Source organism: Ailuropoda melanoleuca, chromosome 1, assembly GCF_002007445.2.
Source record: "Ailuropoda melanoleuca isolate Jingjing chromosome 1, ASM200744v2, whole genome shotgun sequence".
Taxonomy (NCBI): Eukaryota; Metazoa; Chordata; class Mammalia; order Carnivora; family Ursidae; genus Ailuropoda; species Ailuropoda melanoleuca.
In genome coordinates this window covers 113,226,200-113,248,276 of record NC_048218.1, presented here as the reverse complement: position 1 = coordinate 113,248,276, position 22,077 = coordinate 113,226,200, and the positions used below count along the sequence as shown (strand labels likewise).

Here is a 22,077-nt window from a genome sequence, read left to right as displayed (position 1 = left end):
GCAAAGCAAATGGAGACTCGTGTTGACTTCATCACCCTCGGAGCAACTCAGGAAACATCAACCAGGGGAAGGGGATGTTCAGAGGGCTTAGCATGGCTGTCTTCATGGACTGGAAGGGTTCTCGCAGTTTAGGGAAAGTACTGACAGTGCAGCTGGCTCTGTGCATGGTTCTCAATACAAGCAGATTTGATTCAAGACTGCTAATAATCAGTGTCTCCCAAAGCCTAGACCCGGCTGTCCTAGGAGGTGTCCAGATACGTGGGCCCTTATCCATCAGCCGATGCTGAAGGACGTATGGACGGGGCTCATGTTAGCTCAGGGGTCTCCCATCTGCAGTGCTTTATGGGAGGGAGACTCACTGCCCAGCAGCAGGACGGTGGTGATCAAACACGCTGTGTGCGGCTGGCTCAGGGGGTGCTGTGGGCAGAGGGAGGCTTAGCATCAGAAGCTTTCCTACATTCTCCTTGTTTTCAAGAGGGCTCCACACTATGTGGGGCTTGAACTCACAACCCTGAGATCAAGAGCTGAGTGGAGAGCAAGACCTAAGCTGAGATGAAGATTCAGATGCTTAACCGACTGAGCCAGCCAGGCACCCCTACATTTTCCTTGTTTCATTCCATGCAGACAGAGGCTCTAAACCACCTTTCCACCAGGGGAATGCTGATACAGCAGTGAGTGCACTCTCTAAGCGCAGCCAGGGCTTCAGTGCACCAGCCTGAATATTTTCATGTAAACCAGCCGATGCTCAGATGCTCAAAACCAGACAGAACTGTCTGTGAGACAAGAAGAGAGTTCATATATATATATATATATATATCTCAACTATGTCCTTTCTGGAACAGAAGGTAAGCTCCTTGAGTCCCTGAGTCTTCTCTGTCTTGGTCGCCCCTGTGCCTGGTAGGGTGCCTGGGACAAAGTGAGTACTTAGGAAGCATTTGTCTCATGAACTGAAGCTTGAAGCCACGCAACCCCACCTCCAGCTTGCTCCCAGGCATTCTGGGATGCTGATGCCCCTCGACACCTGTGCTCATCCTTGCCTGGAGCTCCCTGCAGGTATAGACAGTGTATTTAACTGCTTGAGGGAGCCAGTGCTCCTACAGCCTGATGCCCCACGACATCTAGCCTAGCAGCTCGGAATGTGTTCAGCGATCACATGTCAATAAGCTTTCAGATTTCTTTTCAATTGTCAAGACTGCATTGGATGAATTAAATTTGTAGGACATACCTACGAACATCGTGATAAGATGATAACTTAATATAGGACACAGTAATAACTTCTAATATCCTGGGATGCTGCTAATTGGGATTATGTGTCTCCTGAAGGGTCAGGAGAAGGCCAGAGGGGGTGACCTTCACAGGCTCTAGACTGCAAAGTAAATTCTAATTACACAACAAAACTGAAAATACTCATTTCTCTTATCTTTTCCCATCTCTATGTGACTTAAATGTTTAGATGACACATCTTGTTTTTTCTCTGTGCTGTGAAGCCCTGCTCCTTTCCCTGCTGCATTAACTGTGTTCACCTGATGGGCTCAAATGCTAGTTCTGACTTCAACTCCCTCCTGAGATGATTCTCGATTTCTACAGCTGGTCACATGAAAAGACGCTGTAAAGAGGCTTTCCACCATGCAGTGAATTGACTTGTGTCTGTAGGTGGGATGTTCACTCTGTTTCTGCTTTCCCCCACGGTGTGTTCTGTGGTGGAGAAGCGACAGAAGGAGAAATGGGACTGGCGTGTGAGGACCGTGCAGTCTAGCTGAGCACAGGGCGCAGGTGTGAAATACCTGGGTGCGCCCCACCTCTCCCTCCCCGGGGCAGCTTACACCCCAATGCTGGGCGTGGCACCATGGGCTTCTCTATGCTTTTTTGCTCTTCCTTCGCCAGAACAGTGCAAGAATTCTAGGTGTGCTCATAGAAACTTAGGTAAACAGTTGGGGAGTTAATAAAGTACGTTTCCTAGAGGGCAAACAATGTAAAGGGAAGGAGGACGACGGGCCCTTCTGGGTTGGCCGTGGACAAAGAGAGGGAGCTTCTCAATGTGGCCCCATGACTTCATCAGAAAGGGACAGAGATGGGAACGCAGAGGTTGGCAAAGGGCGTGGCCTGTCCGTTCATCCATCCCTGAGAGACGCATACAGTAAACACAGGGCAAATTTTCATCCTTTCTAACCCAGTCAGGCAGGTTAACAGATTTTAAAGTACTATATTATACCCTCTGAATTTGGGAGAAGTGCGGGATTCATCCAGTGTATTCTGCCCCACATCACGCTTGTAGTGAGACTGAGAGCCGAGACTTAACCCAGACCTTCTGCTTCAAAACCTTCTACAACCAGCGCAATTCATCTTCCAGAGGAATTCTTTTAGGGCAAACATTTATGGCAGCCCCAAAAAACAATTTTCACAACTTTTCAGTTAAACCTTGTGTTGAACACAACCATGAGATTGCCCAGGTTAATTTAACAATATTCAAAATTCTAGATTCCAAACAGACTTTTGATGATTTCTGAAAGAAAAAGGAAACCCAGCCTCAAATATCCAACAGTGTGGGCTTGGGGCTCTGTCCGCAGGAGCTGTCGGAGGGCCTGGGTGTCGGAGCAGTGTGGATGCTGGGGGACAAGTCCCCATATCCCAGCCTGGAGCCCAGAGTCACAGTGCATGTCCCCTCAGCTACGGGAGGTGTGCCCTTCATACCTACAGACTGCAACCCGCCCAGCACAGTGGTCTTTTTCTGGTTCAACCCTTTTGGACGAAGCAGCAGGTCTGGTTGTCAGTAACTGATGCCAGGTAGTCTCTGTCTAATTCATGTAATGAGCAGTGGAAAGCAAAAGCCAGTGACCTTGAGCCTCGTGGGGCTCGGACTCTAGGTGACCTACGGCACAGGTGCACGGGACCCGAGGGTAAGGGGCAGCCTTGCCTCTAGTCTCTTGCAATGGTTTATTCCTGGACAAAAGGGTTCCATCACTGGTCCCTGGACCGAAGTACTAGAATTCTGATGAAACTGTATCAAGATCAGGGTTCAAGGAAAGGACAGGAAGGCAGAAGAGAAAGAAAAAGTCTCAAAAGACAGGAATAGCGCAATCAGAGCCACAGGGCTGACTCTGTGAGTGTGTGGATCGGGGTGTGCTCAGGAAACACAGAAGCCACACGAGCACACGCCATCTCCTGAAATGCAGGAAGGGCAGCAGTTAGCACAGGGCACTCTCGCACAGGAAGGCTGGGGTCTGTGCTGCACGCGGCTGGGTGTGGTCGAGCACCAGAGCTCCCTGTGCCCGGGCTCCCAGGACATGGGTACCAAGGTGGGACACCGGGCTCTTCTTTTCGGGATGCCCTAGACAGGCAGGCTGCTGCTTCCCTTCCCCCTCATTAAAAAACAAAAAACAAAAAACACAAACACACCATAAAAAGCCTCTCTCCTTTACCACCTCTGCTCCATTGCTTCATCGGGTTGCGGCAGACTGTCTTACAAAGTTATCGAGAAGCTTCATTCAACACAATTTTTGCAAACAATTTCACAGATGCGATGGCGGCTGTCTTTGAAACTTGCTTCCCTTAGCGCCTGTCCTCAATGGCATGCTCCTGGAATGTGCTTCAAGTCTATAAAGCAACCGCCTTGTTTCAAAAAACTCAAGAGGATTTAACAACCCCCCAAATTACCATAAAGAGTGCATGAGAAGAGAATGAATGGATGAAAACCAAAACTAAAAGTACTGCATTTCTGTACTGAACTCAGCCACTGCTTCGGAAAACTACATTACTTTTCATGTTTACATTTTGCTTTCTTATTAATCTTTACTATTAAGAATTGCCCTCTCATTATTTTGCACTTAATCAAATGCCTACAAGATGTATAGTTAAAATAGAGCTACGTAAAATAAATCCAACTGAAGTAAAAATTGGACTTGACCTAGATGTTCTCTAAGTCAAATGTGGCCAAAACCGGAAGAAACCAAAAAAAGCAAATTTTCACCTTCATTGGTGAGGATGACTGAGAAAATGTTTTGTAGAGAGAACTGATTTAAACACTACTTTGGAGAGGTGATAGCTGACCGGCTTTTGGCTAAATTTCAGCAAGGGTCGACCTGGAAAGGTTTTCTATAACAGGGGACAGTTTCTCTCCAGAACTCGGGATCTGCCCCATCCAGCAGGTGGCCCCTGGCCAAAGAAGCTTCTGAGCATCTGAAACACAGGCCACTCTGAATTGCGATATGCTGTACACATAACCTATACTTGGTTTCAAGGACCACAAGTAAAAAGGAGCACAGTACTCAATGACTACTTATAACGAGTGCTGGTTCAAATAATAATATTTAGGGTATGCCCCGTCAAATAAAGTCTACTAAAATTAATCTCTCCTGTGCCATTTCTCTTTTTGAATGTGTCTACTGGAAAACTGAGAATTATGGATGTGGGTCTCAGGCTATTTTCATCGGACAGTGCTGACCTAGGACATCTGATTCCCGCATTTCTTTTTTCTTTTCTTTTTTTTTTTTTTAAGATTTTATTTATTTATTTGTCAGAGAGAGAGAGAGCATAAGCACAGGGAGAAACGGAGGGAGAGGGAGAAGCAGAGTCCCCGCTGAGCAGGGAGCCCGATGCAGGACTTGATCCCAACACCCTGATATCATGACCTGAGCCAAAGGCAGACGCTTAACCAACCGAGCCCTCCAGGTGCCGCTGGTTTCCTGCATTTCACAAATATGTTCCAGGAATGCTGGTTATTATTCATCTATGAAATCTCTGCCCCCTGACAAGGACTGAAGGCAGCCACACATCGGAAGGCATAGAGCGCCACTGCCTGCCTGCCCAGGACCCTTCTGGAAAGACCCGCGTGTGACGTCTAGAGAGTGTGCCTTAGTGTGCTGTGTGCATGCGCAGGGCAGCCTGACCTTAAGGATACATCTTTAGGACACACTCCACTACTGGGGGGCACCTGGCGGGCTCAGTCAGTAGAGCACGTGACTCTTGATCTCAGGGTCGTGAGTTCAAGCCCCACACTGAGCAGGGAGCCTACTTAAAAATCTTGTAAACACACACACACACACACAAATGGACACACACAAACCGCCGACAGAATTTTTAACACTTGCAGCTCCAAAGTCAACAATAAAGTTCACTCTATTAGTAATAATAGTACTGCTTTGAAACTGTGAGTAAATGCAGTGTTTATAATGACAAAATAACTCTGTTATCTTCTCAGGAATAAAACCACTTCACTCAAAACCACAGCCTTCTCTACCGAACACGAATTTCACCGAAGACAGATTCAACTGTAGGTAACACCAGGATGAATGAGGTGGTGGCCACTCCTGTAATAGTTAATGGTCCCTCTTGTCCTGACGGCGGGAACAGAGGGGGTCAGAGAGATACGGGGGCCCCGGTGATGGGGTCCTATACTTCTTGCTACCACTGCCTTCCACGGAGCAGCATGGATACTGTGACAGCAGGAAAATTTTGCTGGGTTCCAAGAAGGATAATAAAAATCATCACCTAGCTGCCCGCGGGGCTGTCACAAGAGTTCTCCCATTGCAGCCAGGTTTCGCCTCTGCTGTGACGGCCCTGTGTTCTGCAAGAGAGAGTGGCGGCGAGAAGCCGGCTGGAGGCCTTCCATCGATCACCCCCCGCCCCCAGCGGGGAAAGACACCGGATGTTCAGGGCTTCACCGGAATCCTGCCCGGGTGATTTCAGTGGAAATCGACAGCCTGCAGCCACATCCCCTGTGGGGGAAGTGCTCTCCTGGCAGGCAGACTTGCAGAGACACACCCAAGACCTGTGGCTCAAAGGTCCCTGCAGCTCACTCACTCCCAAAGTAGGGCACACAGCGGCACGTTGGTTAACGGGGTCGCAGCAAGTGTCAGGGGCTTCGAGGCAGGAACATGGAAAGGGCCCTTGACCCATCGGGGTCTCTTCTGATAGTGTCCCCAGCTGCCTGCACATGCCAGGCCCTTGCCAAGACACAGACCCACTGAGGCCACCTCACACACAGGGGCAAGCGGCAGGGTCATCCCTAGATCTGTACACACAGCCCACGGTTGTATTTAATCCAAGAAGCTCAGTCCAGAAACTTTCCGAAGACCAAGTCCAATCCTGAATTTCGAAGAATATCGGGAAGCTAATGCTTTCCCGGAGAAATCACCGTTACTGACTCACTTATGGAATGCACTCAAGGGTTGCTCGGCACGACCAGGTTCTTCAAGCCCAAATACCAGCCAGAGCCATAAAGATAATAGCTCACTGGTAAGACCCAGAATGCTTTTCTAGTCACACTCCCCCCAGTCACAAAACCAGCGTGCCACCCCCCACCCACCCAGGCCCCATCAAGAAAACCAGAGAAACATTCTATTTATTAAGGCAGCCAGTCCAGCCTGGCATGACATTTCCAGCTTGTGACCTCAATGGCAGAGTCACGTGGAATCAATCCTCTTGTTGGACGCCCCGCATTTCCCTTTACGGCCCCCGCCTCCCTAATCTGCTCCACATACCCCCACTCTTGCCCACACAACCACCCACCAAAGTGTTCCCTGCCACTGTGAACACCGTGACAACAGTATGGCAGCCTACAGTGTACAGGGAAACCAGCTCCCCCCTCCAACGAAAGCTCTAATTTGTAGCATTTGCCAGTTTCTGTGGTGTCAGTCCTTCCAGCCCAGGGTGGCCTCCGGCTCCCACCAGCTGGTCCCGAGCGAGCCTGCAGCGTCTCTGAGCCTGTACCTGTTGGCACATTCCCGCTGGTTCCAGCACACCATGGACGGGGACGTACTTTCTGAGCTCCCTACAGGTTTCTGACACTCCCCACCCCCAAATCCCAACAGGCAAAGGGTTTGAGCAGATCTGCGGTAATGTGCGAACCGTAGTTCCTGCTAAGACTTTGAACAACACCGGGCTTATCTGGCTGGTACAGTAGCCCGGCCCCAACCACTGTCGAGCTGTGGAAGCAGTTTCCTGGGGCCGCCAGGCTCACTGCAAAAGCCTTTTCATCTCATTGAACGGGGTCTGTGGAAACTTTGCAGGGCCATGATTTGGGCTCTGCTCTGTGCGTAAAGCTCGCTGCTTTTGCATAAAAGGAGGGGAAGCTTTTTTTTTTTCTGGGTTATATTTACACTTCCCAAATCAGAAAATGTCCTAACCAGATAGGACAGGTGGCAACTGGCAACCACAGCTCAAAACCTTTTTTTTTTTCCATTTCTTTTCTGAAACCCCATGTAGAAGGAAAGTTAACAAAATGTCGGTTGGCTGTTTTATACCCAGAGCTAACTATGCTTTCAGCACAGATGGAACAGAGCAGAACGTGAAATTGGGACCAACAACCTAGCACAGAGTATGCTGTTTAACTGTTTACTCTGGTAGAAAAGAACTGATCTTTGCTTCCTTTAGTATTTCCTTTAGTAATCCTTTAGGTACGACATGAGCATGGTATGTAAGTTGTCAGAATAGAATGAATTTAAGTTGTCAGAAAAAAACACAAACACTGATGTCTGCTTGTACAAATTAAGAACTTTTCAAAGTGAACGTGCAGTTTTGGAGACAGGAACATGATGGGAAGTGCCAGGATCAGAGTTCTCAACCTGTGGCCCAGTTTTTCTGCAGGTATTCCTTTTCTAAAAGAAATCCACAGTCAGGTTCCAGAACACCAATGACTCTATGAATCAGCCCAAAGCTGACCGGGGTGAGGTGCTTGGGCTCGATGGCAGGGCGTCAATCCGGGGGCTCACCTAGGAAACATGTGGGGACGTTTGGGGAGAGGCACGACATGCATGGCTAATATCCTCCAGTGGGAGGGGCATGTCAACCAAGGAAGGCTTCTTTGCCCCAAATACCAACTGTGCCCACTGAAAAACAGTGACCTAAAATAATCCATACGATGAACCTTAAATTCAGACCCAGCCTTTGATTCCTTCCCCTTCACTTCCTCTCTCTGGGGTCCTACCTGAGAGAGCAACGCTGCCCCCTTTCCATGCTCTCATTTGCTACATGCCTTGCGTGCCTACTCAGTGCACAAAAGGCCCAGGTGCTGGGGCTGCAGACTGAGCAAATCCCAGGGGAGTGCTTTCTCCCTGCGTGGTGGCAGGCCCTGCTGTGAACAATAGCAGGGTAAGGACCAGCGATGCCATTGGAGGGTGGGCTCAGGGGTGGCCCCCTGAGGGCAGTGAGGGAGAAGGCTGTGAGGACATCTGGGGGACACACCACAGGCCTGGACATGACCAACGAGGAGCCCAAGCCCAGCTCCCGGATGACCCTGTCTGCCTCCCCTGGGCCTCCACTCAGGCTGCTATCATGTAATCCTTCCTCTCCACCGGCTTCTTCCTGTCGGCCTTCAAACACATTTTCATATTCTCCTCTTACAAGTCAACCCGTAGGTGGGGCTACCTTCCTACCCTCCACCCGCTCCCTGGTGCTCCCTGACATTTTCATGTGGGCCTCCCCCCTTGCTGCGCTGCTTTTGGGAACCCACCGCTGATCTCCAAAAGGCCCCCTTCTCCAGCACTGCTCACCCTTCTTCTCACCCTCATTACCATCTCTTCTCATAGTGGCCCCTCTGCATTATTTCTTTCTAGAAATTCTACCCGAATCAAACGGCTTATTCTCTGCCTCTTTCCTTGCCTTCTCTCCTAGACAATGATACACATTTATTTCCCGAGGCCCTTGGTGCTCTGCTATCCCTCCCGCGGACCCTAGAGCTAGAACTGGCTGTCCCTGCCTCTCACCCATCCTGCCTTCCGGAAGACTCCTTGGCTACCGACTGCCAACAGATGTCAAGTTGACCCCAACTCCCCATGTGTTCCCATTCCATTCAGGAGGGATCAATGCAAAAGCTCACCAAGGTGGAGGCTGAGCCGTCTCACGCATGTTCCCATATTGAGTAAGTGGACAAATATGGTGGCCGCAGAGAAGAGACATCCCCGCCGCCCCGGCTCCACCCTCAGGCACAAATCACGCCTCCCTGCCAACTGTCACCAGTGATCTTCCCAGCACACAGATCTGGGAAGGGTCATTCCCCATGGACCCACCAAGAGTGTTCCCATCTGAGCACCACACCTCATGCCCAGAGCAGGGCGCTTTGTACCTCTCTTTGCCCACTCTCTTCCTTTCCACCCAGGCGCCACAGTTCCTAAAGTCCAACATGGCTCCCCTTTGCTACCTGCTCAAATGTCAGCCCTGGAAGTCCTCCCCAGCCCACCTCTCCCCTCTGCCTGGCTCAGAGAGGAACACCTCTTCATTTGCTACATCCCTGTCAGTAAGCTCTGCTGAGCACGACGGCAGGGCGTTGGGAGACCATTCCTGGTGCATTTGCCACTAAGCCATCAGCCTGGCACAAAGCAGGGCTCTATCTGTATGAATGTGCTTGAATGGACTTTCCTAAGAGTCAGAGAAGCTGAGGTTGGAACAAACACTAAGCCAACAGAAATGGTATCTGCACAAATCCCCAAGTGAGCTCAGCAGGGGAAGGCTTCCGTGGTGGCCCTGCTCTGGGTCTGACCTTGAGAACTTCCAGGGCATCCTGGTCATGAACGTCCAGGCACAAACAGGCAAGGGCACACTGGCCCTCGTGGGACAGAATGGAACAGAGCCATGCACTAGTCCGTCGTCCACACGCACACCTTCCTGGTGGGTGGGCCTTCACTGGACCGGGGGTGGGGGGGGCATACTGACACCGTCCAGTCCTCACTGGCCTCTTCCTCGACCCCTGCTCTTTCCTGAGACTCAGAAAGTCTGCTACACTGGCGTGTCCTGCTCTCTCTGTATGCCTCATTCCTGAGGGATGCTGGCTTTTCGCGTGGTCACCGTATCAGGGCTTGTCTGTGAAGTCACCTGCCAGCAGGTGTCACGGGCACATGTCCGCCCGCCCGGGTCCCGCAGAACATCTCACAGAGAGTCCACTGGACGGAGGTACTGATTACGCTGCAGCAGTCCCCGAGGAGGACCGTCTCCCTTGGGACCCCCTGCCTGGTACTTCCATAGCACAGCAGCGGGCAGGTGACCCCGTCAGCACGTGGGGACAGGAATGCTGGGAAGCCACCTACCAGGGCCAGCAAGCTAGAAATGAGCGGAGCCAGGGACAGAATCCCAGGCCCAGAGATGCTCCTCCAGGGAACAACTGTGATCTCCTGTCCAATACCACCCAGGACACACACACCACACATAACACACACATGCACACCACAAAGACACACACCACGCAGACACACACCACATGCAAAAACACACAACAGACACACACACACCATACAGACACACAGCACATGCAAAAACACAAACCACACACAATACACACATACACACCGCCCAGACATACACTACATATACCATATACATACCACGTGCATAAACACACACTGTGTATAGTGTACAGACACATACATCACATACACTACTCACACACACAACAGACACACACACAGCAGTTTCAGTTTTCTCCAAGGAATGTTGTTAACAATGTGCTGTCCTTTCCCACCCAACCACACCAAAACCCAGTACAAGATGGTACTAACGTAGCACATGGTTGTTTGCTTTCCCCCCAGGGCACCCACGCACCATGCTGCTCTGCAGGGCCCATGACTCCCACAGGCTCTGCGCTGGCCAACGAAGTGGAGGTGATAAAAAAACATTTGCTTTTAAACGAGAAGCAACGCACCTGCTACGTAACAGCTTCTCTTCCCCCAAACTGCCAGTCTCAGGAAAATCATTGTTTTAAGGCTATGTCTCATGTTTGGGGAGATGCAGGAAAATGGGAGTCTTTCCAACTGGAATCATCATGGTTTGGAAATGTCCCAGGGACAACACTGCCCCTCTCCATGAGGCGTTCCAAGATAGGGTGACCACAAGATGAGTAATGCAGAATTTTACAAATTTCTCCACCCTTGCACAACACTTCAGCTACGAAGAGGAGCAAGGAACTAACATAGCGAGGGGAACAGGATCCGAGGGATACTTGGCTTTTAGTTTTTCCTCCAAGGAAAATAGAAAACCCCAACCCCAAGCGAGCCAGCCAGCTGAAGTCCGCACACAGTTTTCTGCAAGGGCGCATCCCGGCCCAGCGTGCGTGAGCTCGCTGCAGCTAATGTTCAGATACTGCTAGATAATATTTCTCCTGAGCTAAAATGGGGTTTATCGGTTCAGAAGAGATGCATTTCACAGATAAAAACAACTTCCTCTAACTGCTGATTAGATAAGCAAGCTTAGCATCCGTCCTCAGAGCCGGCGGCCCAATCTCCAGTTAGACCAAAGCTTGCTTTCTCTTTCCATCGGGAAAAACTCCCTGCACCTCCACCCCTGCCCCAGGGCGGCCGAGAACCACTCCAGCCACGTGTTCGCCCCTCTGCGCCATCTTGGGATTCTGCCTAAACTTGAAAATGAAGGTGAGATTTGGCACCAGAATAACCGATTAATAATATGTTACTCTTCTTACAAATCTGTCCTTGAACTCACAACTCAGTGAAGGAAGTTTTACTTTGGCCGAATATATTTTAAAAAAGAAAATGAATATTTTCATGTACTTAATCGTTCTCCTGGATTCCAGGGAAAGAAAAAAAAAGTAGAAAAAAAATCTAGATTTTTTTTTCCTTCCATTTCTGCCAGGGTGAGTGAAACCCTGGACAAAAGATTCAAGAGAAAGGCCCCAAAGCACGTGCCAATTTGGCTTCCAGAAAGCCACACAGCCTTGCTCCAAACACCATGCTGTGACGCACGACCTCTGAGAGCAAAGTCCTAAAACAAACCACAGATGAAACCGTGGTGATCCGCTCCCAGCTCTGGGGGTAGGTCGCACAGTGAGCAGAGGCAAGAGGAGCCCGTTCCAGAAAGAAGACATGTATGGTCTCACCCCACGTCCAAGCCCAGGTAACGGAAGACTAACCAGTGAGGACCCGGGGGCGAGTAAGTCAGTAGTAAATACTGGGCGAGCTCATCCCGATTATCCACTCTGGCATGCCCTGGTCAGCCCCGGGGCGGCCTCTAGTCTTTGGCCTCCTGCTGGGCCAAGCAGGCTCAGCTGTGCTTGGGGGACCCGCGCCCCCATCGCTCCCCCTCACTGCTACGCCTCTGCTCACATCAGGACAGGACACCCGCCCTCGCAAGCAGCACAGAAGGAAGACGGGGGGCCACTGACTGAGGGAAGGAAATAACAAAGCTTTTCGTTTCTTTACATGCAACGCTTCTCTGCTCCCCCAGATGCCAAGCCTGCCGTCATTCCTGCAGGAGACCCCTTCCAAAGCCGCTGGCCCACGGAAAAATCCCCAAGCCATTCTCCATCTCCCTCGCCTGGCTGCTGGTGGAGCGCGTCAGCGCGGGGTTGCCTGAAGAGGTCACTAAGTACACGGTCTGCGTTCAGCAGTTTCATACACAACCACTTCAGAGAGGTGAGAATTCTCTCATTTGTAATGCGACCACTTCAGAAGCACAAGCTCCCATCCCATTAATAGACTGAATCCCTCCTCGCCCGGAAGTTCTCCTCTGAGTCTAACTTCAGTGCTTCAAGCTGTACATCCAATCTGTTTCCTCTTACTTGGGCGCAGAATCAAATGGAGGACCCCAAGGTTGCTCTGTTATCTGTTCCCCATCTCTCTCTCTCTCTAATCCAGGAGACCTCATTTCCACACGGTCCTCCAGAGTCCCCTCAACATGGGGTGAAGGCCACCCTGGGAATGGCCGACTGTCCTATAAACAGCACTGCCCATCACAGGGGGCTCATTTCTACCACTCCCCACCAGTGTGTTGGGGACTAGGGTTGAGATTCGATGTGTCAACACCTGGTCGTAAGGGCTCAGGGCTTTTTCAAAGCATCCCTTGTCTCCCTCTAAAGCAGACACACCAGGGGTCTGTTATTGCTGGAGATTTCCCACTGTCTGGCATCTGGCCCTTTGTCCTCCCTCTTGGGTCTGGCAATGGCCAGTACACCCAAGTTCTCTAATCTTTTTTTTTTTTAAGATTTTATTTATTTATTTGACAGAGAGATAGGAGTGCACAAATAGGCAGAGTGGCAGGCAGAGGAAGAGGGAAAAGTAGGCTCTCTGCTGAGCAAGGAGCCTGACACGGGGCTTGATACCAGGACCCTGAGATCATGACCTGAGTCGAAGGCACACGCTTAACCAACTGAGCCCCTCAGGCACCCCCAACCTCTCCATTCTAATTCCAGTCTTGTGGCTTGCCTATCCCTGGGATCAATTTCTTTATTGTTATTATTAACAAATTGCTCTTCCACATTAATAAATGTGCCCCAAACACTACCTGTTCTCTCCGTCCCTTCCCTCCAGCAATGTCCCAACAGATGCCCTCACCCCTTATTTCGTATATCTTTAAAAGACCTGTTTTGCACAAATTGCTTCCTTTTTCTACCCTTTACTGTCCTTTTCACTGCATGTCTTTGCTGCTCTGTCTTCAGCAAAGTGTGTTTCTCTGTTTTCACGTGACCCTGGAAGCCCTTCCGTGAGATGAGTTTCACTGCTGTTGCGAAAATGAGGAAACAGGCTCAGTGGTAAAATCTGGCCAGAGGCACCCGGGAGGGAGAGGGGCTCGGACGTGGCCTTTCTGAGTCCAAGATACATCTTCTCTGTGCTGCTGCCTCCCCCTGCACCACCCACCCTCTCTACCCCTTTTCTGGGACCTGCACTCAAAAAACGCACTTGCCTGCCTTCCTGACTACTTCTGTGCAGGGAGGGGCTGCTTATGGTTTCCTGTTGTCTGTCCTCCGATGCTTCTCTGCTCTTCTGGCTTCTTCCCGCGGAGATGAGGACTCCTAGCTTCAAACGTCCCTTCCTGTCCTCCTGTGCGAGGACTCCCCTGCCTTTCCCCACCATCTCCCACTGCTACATGCATACCTAATTTGTTTAATGCTCCCTATGACAGGTCACTTCAATCAACAACCAACCACAGCACACTAAAGTTAGCTGGTTTCCTTCGAAAATCCCAAAGGATGGCTTCTAAAACTTAGTTCCCAGGAAGCACAAGTGAGGTCCTTGATGGCTCTTTGGACGTGGTCTTCTGCGATTCTCTCTCTCACTACCTGCTTCTCAAACCCCTCCCCTCTTGCGTGCTTGACTGTCTTCCCTGCTTTTGCATTTCTGGGCTTCCTGGCAGAGATCCATCACCCCTGTGGCCCCCGGCCCCTCCAAGAGAGCACTGACTCTCTGAAATGATGTCTCACCACCCACCTCAAATGCCTTTCCCCTCCTGTCCCCAAGGCCATGGCGACAGTTCTTTACAAACCCAGTGAAGAGGTTTTTTCAGGCGTTTTAAAATTTACAAGTCTGGAATTCATTTGTCACAAACTTCACCCTACAAGAAGTGGAATTCAAATCCTGTTGCCCCCAGTGAGGGAGCACTGGGCAGGAGGCCACAGGGAATCATAGACCAGCCCCCGGCTCCATGCCACATCTGCCCTGGGCGCACTGGCACCTGGAGCTCAGGCCTCAGCCAGAAGACCCAGCCTGGGAAGCAGTCAGAAGCACCCGCCAGGGACCTGGTGACCTTGTTCCAGCAGAAACTTCCAGCCCCTGGCAGCTGACAAGGGGGGGTGTATCTAGAATACTGTGAAGGCATCTGTAGGGAGTACGTATTGACCTCTACCAAGCGCACTGCATGCTGTCCTCTGCTCTCCAGGAATCAGGCGACTTTCAGTTCTCTAAAGGATACTCATCACGACCAGGGCTCACGGGCTGCAGGGCAGCTCCGGGGATTTCGGGGAGCGCTCCCTGGGTTCCCCCACAACGACCCCAAAATCCTAATGCTGATGTCTGGGCTTTTCGATCACTTGAATGCTTAGTGGCTACATACCCACGTGATTTCTTCTGAGCAGCCCCCCACCCCCGCCACTGTGTCCCAGGTGGGTCATGAGCCCATGCCTGCTGCAGTCCAATGCAGAGAACAGTACCCCCCTCACTGGGTGTTTCAAGGACTGACAAAGGACACAAAGGAGGGTCGCCCCAACATTAGCCATTCATGTGCCACCTTTGCAAACCTTTAACATATATGTGCACCCTCACTGGCTTAATATTTTTACTGAAATCTGACTTTTTGCTTTATGTAAACGTGTCTTGAAAGGAAGTGTTATAGTTGCACGGTATACAATATAGCAGTATCACTTGCAACAAACGCACGACAATCTTAAAAATAAATGCATCGATGACAAGGAAGTATGCTCTCCTGTGTCCCAACTCTGGGAACCCCTGAAATGATGTGTGTAGGGCAGAGCGGAAAATCCAGAAATGCTTCTCTTCTCACCCACTCTCCTACATCCAGTAGCCATGCTCTAAGAGGGGAAAATAAGTCATAAATGTACTTTTTTTCTTGGTTCATCTACATCAAATGGCTTTAGCCACTATCCTTGTCTATTCATACAATTCACTGCATAGCTTTTTTTTTTTTTTTAAGAACCATTATACCCAAAGTCTCACCGGTTTCTAAGACCCAGGAAAACACACAAAATGCATTTCTTAGTTAGTACATCAGGATTCCTATAGAGAGATAGCTGTGATGGTTTTTAGAACCCTGAGAATTCACCCATGTCACCCTCCTTGGTTGTGGGGGCTCACACAGCTGACCCGCATGGGATCTATCCCACCTCATGTCTACCTGCGCTCCCCTCATGACATTCTTTTGTGCACACAGGTGGCTCTCAATATCAGTGTTTTTTTTTTTTACTTTAAAAAAAGAAAGAGAAAATAGGTATTCTAAGGAATTGCTGACTCATTATCTCATGAGAACATGGTATAAAGGTGTGAAAACTAGTCTTTGAGTTAGAAATCAAGTCTCACATTGACTCTTATGTGACCTTGGTTATTTCGCTGAACTTCTTGGGGACTCCATAATAAAAAGCGTAGACCAGGTTTTGCAAACATGACCTGTGCTGTGTACATTAACTCCTCCGGGAGGGACGGCAGAAACTTACATACCTACCTTTTTATGGAAAAGGTGTGCGAGAAAAGGCATTTTTGACATTTAACCATTTCTATCTCTTGAATTTCGTATTTGGAGTTAAATTTGGCATTTAAGAAGCACAGCTGAGTGGGACAACATACAATGGACAGACTTGGCTTCTTCTAAACCAAAGCTCTAAAACTAACTGGCCCTATTACCATAACACATAAAATGTATAATTTTCACTACCTATAATCCATAAAATCAGATGTTCCTGCAGCACCCAGAGGACAGGAGACGGGCTAGGGACATGCACCCACAGTGGGGAGCTCTTCCCCTCTGCCACGTGGCCCCCACGTGGAGGTGTCACAGCCTCGGTGACTTGTGTCTACCCTCCTGCACACACCAGAACCCCATCCTGTGGATCTTTACCCAGTATCTTCTTAACATGGCAGTTGAGGGGAAACAGCAGGTACAATGATCCCACCACCCAACCACTGACTTTGGAAGGATATGAAGGGACCAGGTGTTATGGAGCAGAGCGTGTGACAGCCCGCCAACAGGACACCCGGACGGCCGACTCACCCACTCCTCTCTCAGTCTTGGAGCTCTGCTGTCCGCCAGACGTGGTGGAAAGGTCTTCGGGGACCGGCATGGGCTCGTCCCCGTCATCTGGAGTGTCACTCACAGGAGGGCTTTCCTTCCCTGAGGAGACAAGGAGCAACTTGAGTTTCTGTGGCTGTGGTGGCCACCAAGGGTGGTGATCACTACAGCGTGGCCAGCAGGGAGGCTGCACACATACGTATATATTTATGTGTCCTGGATAATATGTGGTGATTTATTTTATCAAAATGAACGGTGGTCGTCAGACATTCTCATGGTCACTTTTCCACGCCAGTGACCAAACTCCCACAACTTTATTTATGACATCTCTGTAATACCCCCCCCTTCCATGGCTACACCAGGATTCATTTAAATCCTTTCTCTATTTTTGATTTTACAGTATTTCCAATCTCTTCCCCTATTAAACAACACCGTGGCAAACATCCTAGTACCAAGCCTTTGCACATGTTCTTAGTAAGTGTTCCTGAAGTGTCATGAGTGGGTCAAAAGGCATCTACTTTTTTTAAAAAAGATTTTATTTATTTATTTGTCAGAGAGAGAGTGAGCACAAGCAGGGGGAGCGGCAGGCAGAGGGAGAAGCAGGCTCCCTGCTGAACAAAGAGCCTGAGATGGGACTTGATCCCAGGACCCTAGGATCATGAGCTGAGCCAAAGGCAGACCTTAACCAACTGAGCCACCCAGGAGTCCCAGGCACCTACCTTTATAAGGCTCGCCACGCATTATCCCACATTCTTTCCTGCAAGGTGGCTCCAATTTACTCTCCTGCAAATGGGGTTTGTTCCACCTTCAGATTAATTTGTTTTTAAGGTCACCTGCCTGGTCGTCTTGCTCAGAGCTATACATTCTGGGTCTGCTCACTGCCTTTTAAAGAGCCAAGGAATATTCTGCCAGCAGCCTAGTTGATCCAACCTGGCAGAGAAAGCAAGCTTGCAAGGAGCAGGAACAGGGAACTCGAAGCTTCCTGGGGCCATGATTCCCTCTGTGGAATTCTTTTTTTTTTTTTTTAATTTTATCTACTTATTTGACAGAGAGAGACAGCCAGCGAGAGAGGGAACACAAGCAGGGAGAGTGGGAGAGGAAGGAGCAGGCTCCTAGCGGAGGAGCCTGATGTGGGACTCGATCCCAGAACACTGGGATTATGCCCTGAGCCGAAGGCAGACACTTAACGACTGCACCACCCAGGCGCCCCCCCCCCCGTGGAATTCTTATCTTTGGAACACAAAAATAGAATCCACACAACTACAAAGTGTCTTATCCTTCACAAGGTGAGATTTAACAAATGAAACAGGGTTTTCCAGGATGGCTGTATGTGTTGTGACCACATCAGAATTACGTGTAACCAGAGGCTCCAGCCATGGGGAACCCACCCTTCCCCACCCCCACCCCCCCAGAAATCCAGCACTGGAAAGCCATGACTTGCCGAAAACACTTTTTTTCCTTTGAAACTGAAAACACCTGTATCTCCCAACCTAGACATCACTTAAAATTAGGAGACACAAACCACATACAAGGAACAGATGGTAAGGCCCAAAGCTGATGCAAAATAACCCATCAGAGCCATTCTAGGAGACCGGTGGAGATGCCGGCCCTAAAGGAGGTTAACAGAGAAGTGGAAGGCAGGGTCACGCGCTTGCTGGCTGGGCTGTCAACCTGGCTTCCCCAGCGGAGGACATCCCCACACAGACGAGCCCAGACTTTTACAAGGATGGTGTTGAAGGACCTAGAAAACACGGCCAGGAAGATGGAAGTGTGCTCGCCTGTTTGAATAACCATCTGGAAGAGCAACACCAACACGTCAGGGGATTGGCAAGATGAGCGCAAGCGTCCCCGGCAGAGGACTCGACCTCGCGGGCATAGCTGAGTGGGCACCATGCAGGTAGCACCAAGGAGATACTTTGGGGGAAAGTGGTGCATTCTCCAGGAAGGAGACATCATCCCAGTGCATACCCCAGCTTAGCTGCAATCACCGCAACTGGTGGGTTTTCAGAAAGAGCATTATTGGGTATATTTGGACAGCCAATGCAAGATGTCTTGTTAAATGCGGGGCGGGATTAGAAGAATTTTCCAAGAAAAAACAGAAACCCAGAGAGGAACTGAATGAAAGGGCTCGTGTGACAGGAAAGCCTCGTCCATGTGCACTAGGTCAGTATTATTTCCAGGGCTCTAAATAGTAATGAGTAACAATGGCTAAAATCCTCTGTGTTCTCATACACTGATTCCACAAATGTGGAAAAGTTAAACGGGAGAATGTAAGAGGTATATGGACCAGCTGATAACTGGGTTGTCCTTACCACTGCCCATGGCAATGGTTTTCAAACTTAGTGGACTTCAGGGAGGTGGTCAGAGGAATCTTCTTCTTCTCCTTTTTTTGGGGGGGGAGTGGGGAGACTAACCTTACACAGAACTTCAATACATAAAACCAGGCTTTTGTGTCAAGCGGGGATATTGCAAGGGGAGGAGGGCGGGAGACTGGAGACACAGGCCACCCGCCTTTCTCAAGGACCTCCTGAGGAACCCCGCTCCCCCAGGACACACAGTGGAGACCCCTGGATGAGCCAACTGACCCAAAGATTAAAGGTGTATAGAGCGAAGTGATGTGCACATGTGTCTTTGTGATCAATCAGCTGTCATGATTATGGGGTGGGCGTGGGAGGCGGACGGACTAAGCTTTATGAGCATATTTTATCTTCCCTGTGACACTTCCCTTCGGAATACTGCATGATGCTCTCAGGTAAAGAACCAGGATTTATCCAATGAAGGAACATAGTCTCTGCTCGACTGAGCTAAATCATGTCCAAGTAACTCCTGATTATTCTTTTGGTAATTTAACTGCCCTGTGTGTTAGGGAATAAGACCAACCACACGTTGTTGAGGATGCTGATGTCACAGATGTGCCTGCTAAGGGTTCGGTGGGTCTGGTCAGACACCAGCTCTCCAGCGCCCATCAGTTTGTGCCTCAGTCCTCCACTGCTTCCTGCATGAGGAAGAAAGAGGAACGAAGAAAGCCGTAGAGATGATGATTCCAAGATGCATGGGTCAGACTGATCAATGAGAGCTCCCTATGTGGGAGAAACACACGGGAAGAAGGGAGAGCAAACAGTCGTCCCTGACATATACAGTGGTGTCCAGTAAAAAGTCAGATCTGGAGGAGAGCAGAGTGAGACAGAGTCACCTTCCCTCCAAGGGCTCTGCTGTCACACAGCCTCGGCTCACCTTCACTTGGTGAGAAATTTTAAGAGGTGGCCTGATTTGCCTAAAAGCCCCCAAAGTTTAGGTGGCCCTGAGACATGACTCACTCCCATGAGCCCTTGTGCCCTGTGTCCCCTGGATTCTCTCAGTGTGGAGAGATTTCTACGGTGAATATGTACCACTTTGTGAAAACCTTCTTGTCAAGCGAAGATTGTGTGTTGATTTTAAACAAATTTGCCCTGTCAACCTTTGAAAATGCAAAACCATGGAAAGATCATAAAAGATACAAAAGTAAGATTATTAGATCAAGTCAACACATCCCTAACATTAACACATGGTTGACCCGGGATATGCTTCAGACAGAAACATGGAGGAAGTCACCTCTTGAAGACGGTTTCCTCAACAGACAAATGAGGCTAAAAACGGTGATTTTGGTCTAACTCACAGGGCTTCTGTGAAGATAAAATAATAATGTGTGTGAATGCTTATATGCTGAAGAAACTTATGGGGCCATTTCTAAACGGCAGCAAACCACAAAAGCATGAGATCTGCATAGCACCAAGTGCCCACATTTCCCCCAAGTTCATGTACAAAGACAGACAACACGTGAAGCTGTAGACAGCAAGAGATCAAGTACTTCTCATGGAATAATTTAGTAAGTGCAATGTAATTTCACTTAGAAAAATGAAAGAAACTTCTTAGCAATTTATCTTTAATCTTACTACTTGCCTTTGCTTCAAATAAAGCATTACCTGTGAGAAGTGTTTGGGGCATATTAGATGAGAAAATTGTATAATGAGCTTATCAAAAGCAAGCAAGTTAATTTCTCAAGTAGATTATAACTCATCCAACAAAGTTCTGTGATTCCCCATCTCCCAAGTGCATGAGTGTTTTTTAATATGCTATTACCCAGGGGAATATAATTCCTCAGGGTAAAGAAAAAGTCAGAGTACAGACTCTCAACTCTAGAAGAGTGGAAAAGCTCGCACCCCAGTGCCATGTCTGGCTCCCTGTGAGACTTCAGGTCCATTCCTGAAATTTCCCGCACCTCAGCTCCCTGCAAATTGAAAATGGTCCCTGAATGTTCTTCACTGGGTGCTTGTAAAGTTGAAAAGAGACAACACTTAGGGCAGTGTTTGGTAAATGCAAGCATTCAATCATTATGATTTCCTAGGATGAACATTGCCATTCCTATTTCAGTAGAGATGAGCCTCATACCTCACTGACTATGTTTGTCTACAGAGCGTACTTCTTGTTTCTATGTTCCAACAAATATTACAAATACCATTGAGAACACATCCAATACTGCTTTCGGGTCACAGGAGCCAGGCGATCCTTAAATACCAACTGCCTCGCATCCCTCCTCGTGCAGATGACACTACAGCAGTCCGTCCAGGAGGCGGGAAACCTGTCTCAGATCCCATAGGTGGGGACAGCGATGGGAGACAGATACCAGCCTCACAATCCCCCATGGGCTGTCTCTTCCCTTAGAAACCAAAACAAAAAATAATGCACAGGCATAAAAATATTTTGGAAAGACTGACAAAGAAGAAAGACAGACAGACACATACACACACACACACACACACACACACACACACACACACAACTTTACCCAAAGAATGAATGAGATATGCCCTAAAGGAAAAACCCCAGAAAGAAAGAATGAGGTGATTTGGAAAAAAAAAAAAGTCAGGTATTAAGTATTTCTTTCTCAAGTAAATATTTCACAGATACTGATGGAACTGTTGATGCCGGAGCATTTTTGAACCCAGGAAAGTGGCAACTTCCTGGTTCAACTTAGAAAGTTTATTGTTTTCTTTCCTGTGGGCAGAACATGACAGTGAAGAATTTTCTGGGGAAAGAGGGGGATTGAGTAACATATTCCTCCACAGATCAAGAATGTCAACTCCTGTTTGACCAAATGTATGTCCTTATTGGTTTTTTTTTTTAAGATTTTATTTATTGATTTGAAAGAGAGAGCACGAGCAGAGAGGGGGAGGCAGAGGGAGAGGGAGAAGCGGAATTCAATCTCAGCACCCTGGGATCATGATCTGAGCCCAAGGCAGATGCTTAACCCACTGAGACCCCCAGGCGCCCCTGTGCATCTTTATTCTATAACTGTCACTACCCTCAATTTCAGAAATGGAAATGACAAAGTGATGTGATTACGTTTTAGTTGGAGAAGTAGCAGAAAGTAGAAGGAAGAATCCTTCAAATCTTTAGGGAAATGGCAGGACCGTTCAGATGCTCTGCTGCCTGTTTAGAAGGCTTCAAGTTACATCGACCAAGAGCACTATAGTGTTCTGGAGGTAGCATTTCTTTTGCTAAGTGCACACAAGGTAAATTTCAGACCAAGTCTTGAATCTTCTCGACCACAGAAGGGTTTCCTTTTTCAGGCAGTCTTGGGCCACG

At 49.0% G+C, this 22,077-nt stretch overlaps 1 protein-coding gene across 25 annotated transcripts in view; it reads right to left on the bottom strand.

The window, feature by feature from the left end:
- Positions 1–22,077, bottom strand: part of IKZF1 (IKAROS family zinc finger 1) — a 98,248-nt gene that overhangs the window by 58,121 nt on the left and 18,050 nt on the right. For 21 of the 25 annotated variants that reach the window (XM_034665427.1, XM_034665440.1, XM_034665424.1 and 18 more), the window contains one exon: positions 16,435–16,554. In XM_034665427.1, the coding sequence (XP_034521318.1) occupies positions 16,435–16,554 (120 nt within the window). Of the gene's footprint in view, positions 1–16,434; positions 16,555–17,171; positions 17,236–22,077 lie in introns of all 25 variants that reach the window. The other 4 variants (XM_034665396.1, XM_034665459.1, XM_034665409.1 and 1 more) reach the window with 1 other exon arrangement.